Below are 13,080 nucleotides of genomic sequence, written 5' to 3'. Positions count from 1 at the left end.
CTCAATCTTAAACCTTCCCTATAGTCACTGAGCATGGTTAAAATTAACCCAAGAGTCTTAAGAAGCTGGGTTTGATTTAACTGAAGCGTGTTGAGATATTAAGGTTGAAGTGGATACAAGGCAAAAGGCATGAATTCGTGAACTCATGAATTGGCAAAGCTGGAGAAGTGCAACAAATTGTGATAGAAGAAAACTGTTGGAGAGCAAAGATAAACAGACAACTCTGTCCATCTCCCAAAGTTCTGTGCCTCCTCCACTCCAAACTGTGATGAGCTTGTCAAGGTGGAATCTGTCCAAGCTTCTCTGTCACACCTTGTATAAAACTTACAGGCATAAATATATTCCTGCAGGAATACAAGACATTATAGGAAGGTGGGGTATGATCAGTGGCTGGCAAGTATGTTCAGCAAATTAATTTGTTCTCAAGAGTGAGAATGGTAAAAAAAAGTGAAGAAACCCACTGACCTGAATAGCTAAAAAAACATTTCCACAATTCAAGCCAATAAAAAAGGAAGAGATTACAAATTAACCCTTTCCTGTTTTGCAAACTCCCTCAGCAGACTGCTCAAGAAACAGCACTAAATCAGGTAAAAGTGACAGAAGCACATAGCCCTCGTCTTTTACCATGGCATCATTTCAAATTCAGCTGGAGAGAGGAGACTAAACAGATACTCAACACAAATCACAATACAGACAGAGTCTAATAAGGTCAAAACTCTTTCAAATTGGCATTGCTCCAGGTTCGACTAGAATATGGTTGCATTGCGCTCGTCAAAGATGAGACCTCTGGAAGACATGCCAGTGTGAAAACAAGGCTGCGTTCCAGTCCATTGGAAAATTGATTAATTCCATTTCAATTTGAGGGGATTGAGTTAATGGGTTAAGGTGTGTAAAGAATATTTTGTTGTATAACTCCAAAATCTCCTCAGCTAGATAAATAGAAAGATGTAGACTGCATCTTTAGACCGATAATATTTCAGGTCAATATTCAGAGATCCCCCAGCTGGAGATACTGGACCTTGGAGAAAACATGATCAGTGAGACACAAGGAGCTTACTAGCACCCCATTCAATAGCACAAAGTTCAAACAAAAAGTTGCAGTAGACATACCTGTGGAGTTGGGCCTGAGCAGAGGTGGAGTTTTCCCTTTAGGAACAGTTTTGCTGGTGGGCAGCACTTTGCCTGGTCCTCCACTCTTCTCTGGTGTGACCAAGTTACCATTTTCGCTTACACCACGTGTCCCACTCGCATTTTTCTTAGCAGCCTTATCCCTGGCAGCCATCTTCTTCTCCATTATCTTGGCGTGAGACGATACACCGGATCCTGGTATAGTTTTGGATGTCGAGGCTTTTTGCTCTTGCTCATTTTTCTTTTTACCACCAGCGGCCACTCTGCTTTGCAGTGCAGGGGCTGCTCGATTGGAAATTGGTTGCCTGCTACCCATGATCCCCACCTTAGCCTGATTTCCAGTGGTGGGTTTCAGGCTCGCTTTGGCCTTGGCAGACCCGTCATTCTTTTGTTTGCTCATTGACCCTTTAACAGCTGCTGCAGGACCCTCCTTCGCCATCTTGTTGGCGACTGCTGGCAGTCCCAACCCTTCGGTGTCCATGGCGTCCAGCAGGTTGAGAGCAGGGGCAACGTTGCTATCAGATGGACTTCAGGACCGGAAAGCAATTCTGTTTAAGAAAGAACACCACAATTGAACAGCAAGGCAGCCTTCAGGGGCAAAAAAAAAAAAAATGATATTCAAAAGCCATTACAGTTTCCTTTATATATAGAGCAGGGCCCAACTGTGGGTCACGAGGCCAGATTTTGGGGCTTGTGAGCAGAGGCAGCAATGGTTACCATTGAGCAGCAAGGCCCCTTTTCATCCTCTAATGGCAGGCATGGCCTAACAGACAAATCTTGGAGACCAGATTCTTGCTGCAAAGCTTTAAATTCCTGCAAGTGAAACACTTCCCACTACACCACCTCACTCCCCCTACCTACCCCACTCAGCAGTTGAAGGCCTCCCCTGCTCAACTCTTTTGTGCCTCCCAAATTCTCTCTCTCTCTGGGATCGCAGGAAAACTCTTGGGAATCACTGAACTAGAGGTTGAATTCTGATCAGAGGGTTGGTGTGACCACTTTAAAAAATCAGAAGCAATTCTTTCTGATAATTTACTGAAATAGTTATACATCAATTCAGTTTAGCTTTGGACTCCTACACCTTTGCAACGAATCTAGTTCCTTGGTTGAAACCTTCCAGGCAGTAGAGGAATAAACAAATTCTACGTTTGTCAGATGAAGCGATGAATTGGCTGTTTACATTGTCACCAAATCTCACAGGCCAGGTTTCCTGGGTTACACTCGAGGGGCTGCCAACTCTGGTTGGATACATTCCTGGAGGTTATCACATGACTGCCTCCAACTCTGCCATTGGTTACCTGATGCAATCATCAGTGTCTTAAATTCTCAAGCTAATTGGGAAAGGCTTCAATTACCCAATTGGATGATCCCTTAAATCATTTTCTGCTCTCCTTCAATAAATCTTATTGAGGTGTCAGCTGTGGCTCAGTTCATAGCACCCTCGCCTTTGAATCAGAGGGTTGTGGGTTCATGTCCCACTCCCGGAAACCAAGAACTGTGATTGTACTCGAAAGAGTTGCAATCTGTGACTGTTGATAACTCGAAAGAGTTTCAATAAATCTTATAAACCAGGAGTTAAGGTAAAAAACAAATTGTTTTTTCCTCTCCCAGGCCGCTCACAGCAGTGTCCAGGTCACTCAGTCAGTGTCACCCTCTCAGTCCTGATGACCAACAAACATGTTCTTCCGGTCGGAAAGAGAAAAGTTTCTTATTGCTAGATAATCCCAAAAGAGATAAAGTAATGCAAATGACATGGTACATTAAAATCCTCCAACCCCATCTCTCAGGAACATCTGCACCCAACATCACCCTCAGGATTAGATCTACCACCTGGTCAGGGAGGAGAACCAACTCAACCTGTAAAACCAATAGCGAGAGAGGACCTCACACCACAACTCCACCCAATACCAGCCACCCTGTAAAATGCCCTTCAAGATAGTGATACCCAGGAGGTATCAAAATGTTAAATTAAGCAGGATAGGCCGACTCCATTTCCCTCCACAGACGCTACCCGGCCTGCAGAGCATTTCAAGCATTTTCGGATTTTATTTCCGTTCAGTCTACCTGGTTCTGATCAGGAGCTGCACAGGTTGTAATATTGCTCACCAGGTAGGTGTTCAGCTCAGAGCCAGGAAATGAAGTGGTAGTCTGTACAGATTTTACCTTGTTCAAACCAGACAGTCACTAGGAGTTGAAAATTAAGCTGAAGGCTAGTAACAATCAAAATTTTCACACACTCTCCCGTGAAGGGAGGGAAAGCGTCAAATCCAAGTTGTAAATCCAATTTCAGAGTGGCTGTAAAATCGGGAGGATTTAAAAGTTGCAAAAAAAAAAGCTGATGTTAGGTTCAATCCACCCATTCCCAACAGAAAGTACAGATTCTGCTCTAGACACCTGCTCCCATTTCCTTATTGCTACACATCAAAACAGCCTTGATTCTCGATGCTGCACCTGACACACACCAATTCCCAGGACAGGCGCTGCCTTAAACTCTAAATTCTACTTGCACATTAAAAGCACTGTAGAGGAGAACTGCCCACAATGCAGGCACCAGTTAGCGCAGTCTTATGGTCCAGTTTTCAAAAACAAAGTCTTCCATTTGCCCTTGGGCATAGAGACAGCAACACTTTGCTCACAAATCATACTGGCTTTTCAATAGTCTGACTAAAAGCCATTTTAGATCTTGGCATTTTGATGCAAGAATTAGGGCTTGTGGGATTTTTTAAGCCATGAACTCCAGAAGTGAGGAGAGAGTGACTGCCCTTGACATCAAGGCTGCATTTGACCAAGTGTGGCATCAAGGAACCCCAGCAAAACTGGAGTCTCTGCTGGTTGGTATCATATCGAGCACAAAGGAAGATAGTTACAGTTGTTGAAGGTCAGTCATCTCAGCTCCAGGACATCACTGCAGGAGTTCCTCAGGGTAGTGTCCTCAGCCCAACCATCTTCAGCTGCTTCATCAGTGACCTTCCTTCATAAGAGCAGAAGTGGGGATGTTCGCTGATGATTGCACAATGTTCAGCACCATTCACAACTCAGATATTGAAGCAGTCCATGTCCAAATGCAGCAAGACCTGGACAATATACAGGCTTGGGCTGACAAATGGCAAGTGGCTTGTGCCACACATGTGCCAGGCAATGACCATCTTCAATGAGAACACCAAACCATTACCCCCTTGACATTCAATGGCATTACCATTGCTAAATCCCCCCAGTAACATCCTGGGGGTTGCCATTGACCAGAAACTGAACTAGCTGTATAAGAGCAGGTCAAGAGGGTAGGAATCCTGTGGTGAGTAACCCACCTCCTGACTCCCCAAAGCCTGTCCACCATCTACAAGGCACAAATCAGGAATGTGATGGAATACTCCCCACTTGCCTGGATGTGTGCAGCTCCCACATCATAAGTTTGACACCATCCAGGACAAAGCAGCCCCTGCTTGATTGTTTGTGGATGGGGTGCCGTTTATTCCCTCCACCACCACAGTAGCGTGTACCATCTACAAGATGCACTGCAGGAATTCACCAAGTCTCCTTAGACAGCACCTTCCAAACCCACGACCACTACCATCTAGAAGGACAAGGGCAGCAGATAGATGGGAACACCACCACCTGTAAGTTCCCCTCCAAGCCACTCACCATCCTGGCTTGGAAATATATTGGCCGTTCCTTCACTGTCGCTGGGTCAAAATCTTGGAACTCCCTCCCTAACAGCACTGTGGGTGTACCTACACCACATGGACTGCAGCAACTCAACCTTCAAGGGTAAATTAGGAAAGGGCAACAAATGCAGGTCTAGCCAGAAACATCCACATCTTGGAGAAAGAAAGAGAGCAATTTAAACAGATGGACAATAAGGAGGGCCAGACGAAGAATTTGGGCGTGTGTTAAATCATGGTGCAAGAGTTAGTAGATAGTAGATGAACTGGAGCTGGTGCTAAAGAAAAGCTGAAGAAGGATCTCCAATAATTAAACAAAGGCAGCTGAAAACACTTCCAAAAGCTTGTGGGGTGAAAAAAGTTCCCAGGTAAAAGAATTAGTCAGGAGGGCATGTGATACAGGTGAGGGTGTAACGATGAAGGAGCTTGCAGAACTGTGCACTCTGCTCTGTCCCAAACTCACGGTCAGAGACGAAAAGCCCAGTGAGGGTTATACAATACCACACCCCAGGTAGGTTCATACCCGCAATGCCCCAGTTCAGAGGTCCCTCGCAGCAGCTGGCACTAAGATACTGACACCTTCAATTACAATTATACTGGAGCCATTGTACCCACAACAAAAAAAGGTGGAAATCTACAAAACTTGTAGGGATTTCAAATCACAACAAAGTTCATTCTTTTATTCAGCCCCCACCACACAGTGCACGATTAAGGAATTTGATTGAAACAATTACATAATTGATGCCAAATCAATTCCGTGATAACATCTTCTGCAGTGTAAACACATTTTCACGTGCCAGTCTGCTCCTTCATTCATAACCAGGTTACCACTACCTCCCCCTGGTGGTCACCATTCAAAGTGCTGCCCCCAGACATCAAGTCCGTGGAGCTCCCCATGGGTCCATATTGGGACCCTTGCTTTTCCTGATATATATATATTGATGATCTAGACCTTGATGTGCAGGGGACAATTTCAAAGTTTGCAGATGAGACAAAGCTTGGAGTGTTGTGAACTGTGAGGAGGACAGTGTGGAACTTCAAGAGGATATGGTGGAGTGGGCAGATAGGTGGCAGATGAAGTTCAATGCGGAGATGTGGGAGGTGAAGCATTTTGGTAGGAAGAATATGGACAGACAATATAAAATAAGGGGTGAAGGGGGTGCAGGAGCAGAGGGACCTGTGTGTATATGTGCATAGATCATTGAAGGTGGCAAGACAGGTGGAGAGAGCAGTTAAAGCAGCTTATAATATCCTGGGCTTTATTAATAGGGACATAGAATACAAGAGCAGGGAGTTTATGCTGAATTTACATAAGACAGTTATACCTCAGCTGGAGTAGTGTACACAGTTCTGAGTGCCACACTCTAGGAAGGATGTGAACACATTGGAGAGGGTGCAGAAGAGGTTTACAAGAATGGTTCCAGGGATGAGAAATTTCAGCTATGAGGGTAGGTTGGAGAGGTTGGGACTGTTCTCCTTGGAGAGAAGGCCAAGAGGAGATTTGATAGAGATGTTCAAAATGATGAGGGGGCTGGACAGAGTAGATAGGGAGAAGCTGTTCCCACTCGTAAAAGGATCGAGAACGAGGGGGCACAGATTTAAAGTGATTTGCAAAAGCAGCAAATGTGACACAAGAAAAATCATTTTCACATAAAAGTGGAATGCACTGCCTGAAAGTGTGGTGGAGGTGGGTTCAATCGAGGCATTCAAGAGGACATTAGATGATTATCTGAATAGAAACAATGTGCAGGGGGACAGGGAAAAGGCAGGGCAATGGCACTGGGTCATAATGCTCATTTGGAGAGCTGGTGCAGACACAATGGGCTGAATGGTCTCCTTCTGTGCTGTTATAATTGTGAGATCTTGTGAATTCATTCATTGCCCCATCAGCCATAATGCTTAGCCTATTAATTGAAGCAAGGCAGTAACGCTTTTGCACTGTGTCCTGCACATTGGGGAGGGAGGGGGTCAGGGGAGCATAACCAGATGAGCTCATGTGTAGAGGGTGGGAGATGCAATGCCAACCAAAAGAGCATTGGAATAGAGTCTGCAGGTACTAAAGGCATGGAAATCAGATGGTCTAAAGCAGGGGGTAGAGGCAGAGATTAGGGGGATGGAAGTAAGTGGTCTCAGTAAGGCCACAAGCACAGCTCAAGGCCACAGAGCACTGAAGTCAGAGTCTTGTTTAACCTCAGAGTGATCAGCAAGACAAATTGCATCTGCTCTCTTCCTAGTGAATCTCCAGGATTGCTTTATTACCATGTCTTCCTCCTTAAAAAAGGAAAGTTGGAGATGGTTAGGGGAGATCCTAGTTCTAAAAAGAAATTACATTCGACAAAGTCAAACTCCTGGGCTCTGCAGCAACAGCAACTAACATTCCAATTTCACTGGATCCAAGATGCAGTTAGAGATATGGGTGGAGCACTAGTATTAGTTGGGCTGAATGGCCTGTTGCTGTACATTCTATGTATTCTGTGTCAATGCAGTGCCATGGATAGCCACTTCCTAAAAACGCACGTAAAATAACCCCATGTCTCAAACGAGGCTTTTGAACAGATTGTTTGTACACTGGAAGGTTGTTTGGAGGTGGAAAGCATTTTAAATTCAATCCAGGTTAGAGCCAAGTGGATTCATCTTCCACACAACGCCTCAATACCTGAAGCTAAACAATCCTACAGTGTCATTGAGAATGCCACCCGTGTCCTAACTCATCAAGTCCAATCACTTCTTGTGCTTGCTGACCTACATTGTTTAACCAGGAGCCAGCCAATGACACCTTTTTAAAAAAAAAACGCTCAGCCTAGTTTTCAAATCCCTGTATGGCTTCAACACCTCCCCATCTCCCTCCTCTAATTCTCATTCTCACTTCAGCCTTTGGATTTTCAAATCACTCCAGAGATGGCTGTACCTTCAACTGACCAGCTTTGAATTCTATCCCTAAACCTCCCTCAGTCACTCCTTTAAAGATGCTCCTCGAACCCGGTCAGTCAGTCAGTGTTAAAAAGGTGCCATATAATTGGAAGCTGTAATAAAGATTTGTTCAGGAAGTAAGGGTGACCGAGTTACTACTATCGTCGATCAGAGTTGATCTGCAGACACCTTGGGTGGAAGCGAAGTTTACTCAACATTCTCAGCAGCAATTACACGTGTGCTTCCAACTCCAACTCTATCTCTACACTGACCACTGAGGTAGCCTGTGCTACTCTCCTATTGGTTACAACAGATAATGAGATCTTCCCTAACAAGTATTATTCTTCAATGTACATTACACACTAAATAAAACCATAATGACTACAGGGTTCTTGAGCCTGACAAGACAACAGGTACCATAAGAGCAGACAGGTGGAACACTGCAGCGCAGGAGCAGAATGCTCAGACCCAGCATCAAGGACCAAGTGTGAGGATGGGGCAAGTGGTTTGAGACAGTATTAGGAGGAATCCTACCCCACACTGGCACAACCTGCTGCTAACACCACCCCATCATCCATCTGTTTCTACCCACTTACTGACCATCAAGATCAAGGCAAGGTTTAGATTTTTTTTAAAAAAAACAGCCACCTGCTACACGCAATATTTAAAACATTGGGAACGATGTTACCTCTGGAGAAAAGTTCAGACGGAGAGATCCTGGGAATAACCCGTTCCTGAAGTGTAAGCGTTGAGAATCTTTTTTTTTTTGCTGCAACAGTAGAAATTCACTGGCACTCAAACCCCGTGCTTACGTACAATTGAACGAAAGCACAACACGCACATAATTCAGTCAGATTCTTACAGCATCAGACCTGCAATCACCAGTATTTCGCCTCCAGAGTTTCCTTCCAGACAGCTTTGAAGCTGTGTAATACTAACTGAGCTACTGGGTGTTAGAACTGGTTTTTTTTTTTGCAGGGGGCGGTGGGGGGGGGAAACCAGATATTTCATTCGCCAAAAACATTGTTTCAAATGTTCTAATGACATTGTAACTACCCTGTAACCACATTAACTGCAGAAATATAGCATTTGGAAAGAGACCACTGGATATTTCCACTAACAGGCAAATTCCTGGCTTGTGTAAAGAGCAGCAATTTTAAAAAAAAATGGACAAAGTCATTTCATGAAATACAGCACAGCACTGGTCAGCACTCCGTGTCAAACCTGGTACAGACAGGGCGCGAGGGAATGGAGAGAGCACGTGGGGGGGCAGGGGCAAGAGATATTGTACACCAGCCTCCTCTTTATTCCTCCCCGCCCCCATATTACAACGGTAAAATCCTACAATGTGCTGCGTTGGCGAGGGGGTGAAGAGAAACCTTCAACTGGCATTCCGCCAGGTGGCAATGGTCCAGATCCCACTCTTAGCTCAATCTGCCCTTCAGAACAAGCCTATTGAGGACAGATAAGCCTCTAGCAAAATGGGTCACAGATGGAGTCCAAATAAGTGGCATCATAACAGTTTTAAATCCAAATAGAGAGTCCTTCGTTTTGGTTTCTATCCGCTAATGTTTTAAACTGCGGAGCCTGGAATGGCATGCTCAGAGTGCATCTTGATCAGGTGCTCGGATAGATCAGTTTAGTACCTCAAAACACATTCCCGATCACACAGTAATTCAGGGGGGGAAAAAAAACAACTTTGGAATGGGGTAAAATTCAGTGACATAACTTGGTAAAACAAAGCCCCACAAACCGAGTGAATATTTGTGTCATATTAGTCAGAACATTAATCTTCAAAATATATCAGCGAATCTTTAGGATTCATGGATAAGAGTGTTTAGGCAGAAAACCTTTGGGACTCTGAACAGGATGTTATTTTTCCAAACTTGAAGACTACAAATCCATCACGAGTCTAGGAACAGGAGGCCATTCAGCCCCTCAAGCCTGTTCTGCCATTCAATTAGATCTCTTAAAAAGGCATCTCTTCACTCTACCGTCATCTCATTTTTGGTTATAATTCACAGAACCACAAATTTAATTATTCATTTGGAGCTATTTCCACTACCCTTGTGTGTGAATAAGGGTTTGATAAACCCCCTTGTTCTGGATTGGAGGAGATAAAGTATCTTAAAAGCACTTCAAATTGATCCACCCAACCCCCACAAAGCCTAGTTTATGTAATCCATATTTGCTTTCTTTATCCCCCCTCGGTTTTTGATGGTACTTGCAAGGGTCAGGATTCCCAAACCGTTCTGGTAAATGTATAGGCCATCTCAACCCAATAGACTAATGATATCTCACCTGGTGACTGAAGAAGTGGCTTGGAATCACAGATGATGGGCTCACGTTGGGTTTGAACCCACAACTTCCTAAATCATATCCAAGATTGCTACCATCTGGTTAGAAACAGGACAAGAGTAAAGCTCCACTGTACCAGTGCAACTCAGTCCAGCTGCACTTTTGTAGGAGTCATCATTTCACAAATGAATTAACAATTCCACAAATCACTTGCAACATTTCATAGTCAAGAGACATGAATGGGTTCCTCCCTGAAGTAGGATGACTAGAAGATCATGGTGTATCTCATGGTCAATTGCCTTCCCTCAATACCCTTGGATGCAACAAGTACAGCCAGCAAATGTTGTCCTCTGGTAGAGATGGCCGAACTGGAATATCCACTCAAACCTGCACTGCCATCAAAAGTGAAATAGTAGTGCGCTAGAACCTCGGTAACGGGCAAATTTTTGGAATCAATTCCAAGAGACAGAATAAACTGGTCACTTAGAAAGAAAGAGAATAATCAAGGATAGTCAGAATGGATTTAGGGGAAGATCGTGTCTGACTAATTTGATTGAACATGTGGCGGTAACAATAATGATTGATGAGGTTAGCAGATGTGGCCTATGTGGATTTAGCAAGGCTTTTGACAAGGTCCCATATGGCAGGCTGATTGAAGCCCTCCAGGACTACAGACCAGACCAAGTGCTGGAATAGGCTGGGTGGCTCATTTTTTGACCAGCGCAGACATGGGCAGAGTGGCCTCCTTCTGTGTTGCAAGTGTTTCCACATTTGCTGAAGGTTCTAAATACCTGAAAAGAGGGATAGGCAGGGATATGGGGAGATGGCAGTGGAGTGGCAGGACGTGAATTGCTCCCTAGGAGAGCCAGCATGGACAGGATGGGCTGAATGGCCGCCTTCTGTGCTGTAACGATTCTGATCATTTCTAGAATCATACACACTCAGGTCAGGCAGCATCCAGAGAGAAACTCAACACTTCATCAGGACTGGAGGAGATTGGGAGATGCATGGTTAAGGAGATCCAGAGGCAGGGAGGAAAGAAGAAGGAAAGGCCCGAGATAGGCAGGAGTATCAAATGAACCAAATGCATTAGCAGCACCCGCTGCCTGGAAAATGGGAACAGTGGTTGTGATCTGAAATTGTTTAAGTCTGTTGAACCTAGAAGGTTGTGAACTGCCCGACTGAAAGAGGTGCTGTTCCAAGTTTCAGGAGGACAATGTAGGGGGCAGAGGTCAGGGGAGGTTAAAGTGTCAATTGAGTGGAATGCAGTGCTGTGCTTGTAGACGAGGTGTTCAAAGCAATCACCCAAAATAAAGGTTGGCTAGAGTCCTTTATGACAAAGGCCATGATAAAGGAGGCACGAGAAAGGCTGGCTGTACTCATCCAGGACCAGATGAGACATATCCAAGGATAAGGGGAAGCAAGGGTGGAAATTGCAGATGCACTGGCTGTAATCTGCCAATCCTCCTCAGATACAGGACTGGTGCCAGAGGATGGAGAGGCGCAAGGATAAGCCCAGCAACTACAGTCTAACCTCAGTGGTGGGAAAGCTCTTAGAAAATGATCCAAGTTCTAAAGGGTAAGGCAGCCCAAGGGCAAGAGTCAAAAACTAAAATCAGTCACGTACGAAGTAACAAAGTAAGGGGTAAGGGCAGGGTAAATAGTGTGAAACTGTTCCCACTCAGGAGAACGTCAAGGATTAGAGGGCACGGATTCAAAATAATTGGCCAAAGGAGTAAATGTGATGAGGGGGAAAAATTTTCACCCAGAGGGTGGTTGGAGTCTGGAACAAACTTCCTGAAAGGGTGGTGGAGGCAGGTTCAATCAAGGTATTCAGAAGGGAATTGGATTGTTACCTGAAAAGACAATGTGCAAGGGGATAAGGCAAGGGGAGTGGGACTAGGTGGAATGCTCTTTCAGAGAGCCACTGCAGACTTGATAGGCCGAATGGCCTCCTTCTGCACTGTAACGATACTGTGAAACAGGGAGAGTAACGTGGTTGATGTCATGAATGGCTTTTTGGGAAGTTCAATACAAGTGTCACTCAGACTCATCAGCAAAGTTGAAGCCCATGGAATAAGAAAGTGTAGGGATATGAAGTTGACTGTGACAGGGAGCAGCAGTTGACTGGAGGAAGGTATACATGGGGTTCCCCAGGGGCCAGTACGAGGACCATGGCTTTTCTCGATCTAGATTAACAGCCTAAGCTTGGGTGCACACTGGGAGGAAGATAGTGATACGACTGCAAGAGGACAGACCAGGGAGAACCCGTGGCCCAGCAGAGAGCACCCTTAAACCCAAGCTTCCGTTTTGGAGGCAAGTCCCACTCTAGGACTGTCGGTCACAGAGCATTCATGATGTGGTTAAAAAATAACCTGATAAATCAGCCTATGAAACAAACAAGCAGACGACAGACAATTGCTGTGGGGTCCAGAGTCACATTTAGGCCGAACCAGGTAAGGATTTTCATAACAATTGACAAACAGTTGTGGTCACCAACTAGTTGTCAATTCCAGATTTATTAATGAAATTCAAATTCCATCAGCTGCCTTAGTCTGATTTGTAATAATGATCATAAAAGAGGCAGAGGACCAGAACAAGTCATGAAGAGCCTCAAAAACTGATTGGAAGAGAGACTGTCCAATTCTAGACACCCACCCCCCTCACTGTAGAAAAGATGAAAGTGTGAGGGTGCAGAACAGTTTTATAAGAATACCTTCATGGAGGACCCCAGTTACAAGGATAGACTGGAGAAGCTGGGGCTGCTCTTCTCTGTTCCAGGAAGGAGATTTTGAACAACGCAATCAACTCAAGGGATCTGGACAGATACAAGAGAAAACGTTATGGACAGATATGTAGGATGCTCAAGTGCTTGCTTGCAAGTATTCCTGTAAAAGGAGTGAGGCAGCACACCCAAAGTCTTCCATCAAAGCCAGCCAACACCCAGACCACAGGAGTCTGCGGAATCCTGCTCTTAATTCAAGCCCCATTACCATGAGCAGGACTGACAGATGTAGCACTTGCACAATAGCTTTCAAAACCTCTGTCTCAAAGCACTTCACAGCCAATGAAGTACTTTGTGAAA

General features: G+C 44.9%; 1 protein-coding gene across 2 annotated transcripts in view; it reads right to left on the bottom strand.

The window, feature by feature from the left end:
- Positions 1-13,080, bottom strand: part of LOC144668894 (uncharacterized) — a 61,710-nt gene that overhangs the window by 38,139 nt on the left and 10,491 nt on the right. For both annotated transcript variants that reach the window (XM_078531352.1, XM_078531353.1), the window contains exons 2-3: positions 12,712-12,813; positions 1,111-1,676 (exon numbers count right to left, since the gene is read on the bottom strand). In XM_078531352.1, the coding sequence (XP_078387478.1) occupies positions 1,111-1,609 (499 nt within the window). In that variant the 5' untranslated portion in view covers positions 1,610-1,676; positions 12,712-12,813. The remainder of the gene's footprint in view (positions 1-1,110; positions 1,677-12,711; positions 12,814-13,080) is intronic.

This window comes from Cetorhinus maximus, chromosome 28, assembly GCF_964194155.1.
Source record: "Cetorhinus maximus chromosome 28, sCetMax3.hap1.1, whole genome shotgun sequence".
Lineage (NCBI taxonomy): Eukaryota > Metazoa > Chordata > Chondrichthyes > Lamniformes > Cetorhinidae > Cetorhinus > Cetorhinus maximus.
This window is presented reverse-complemented; position numbering and strand designations above follow the sequence as displayed.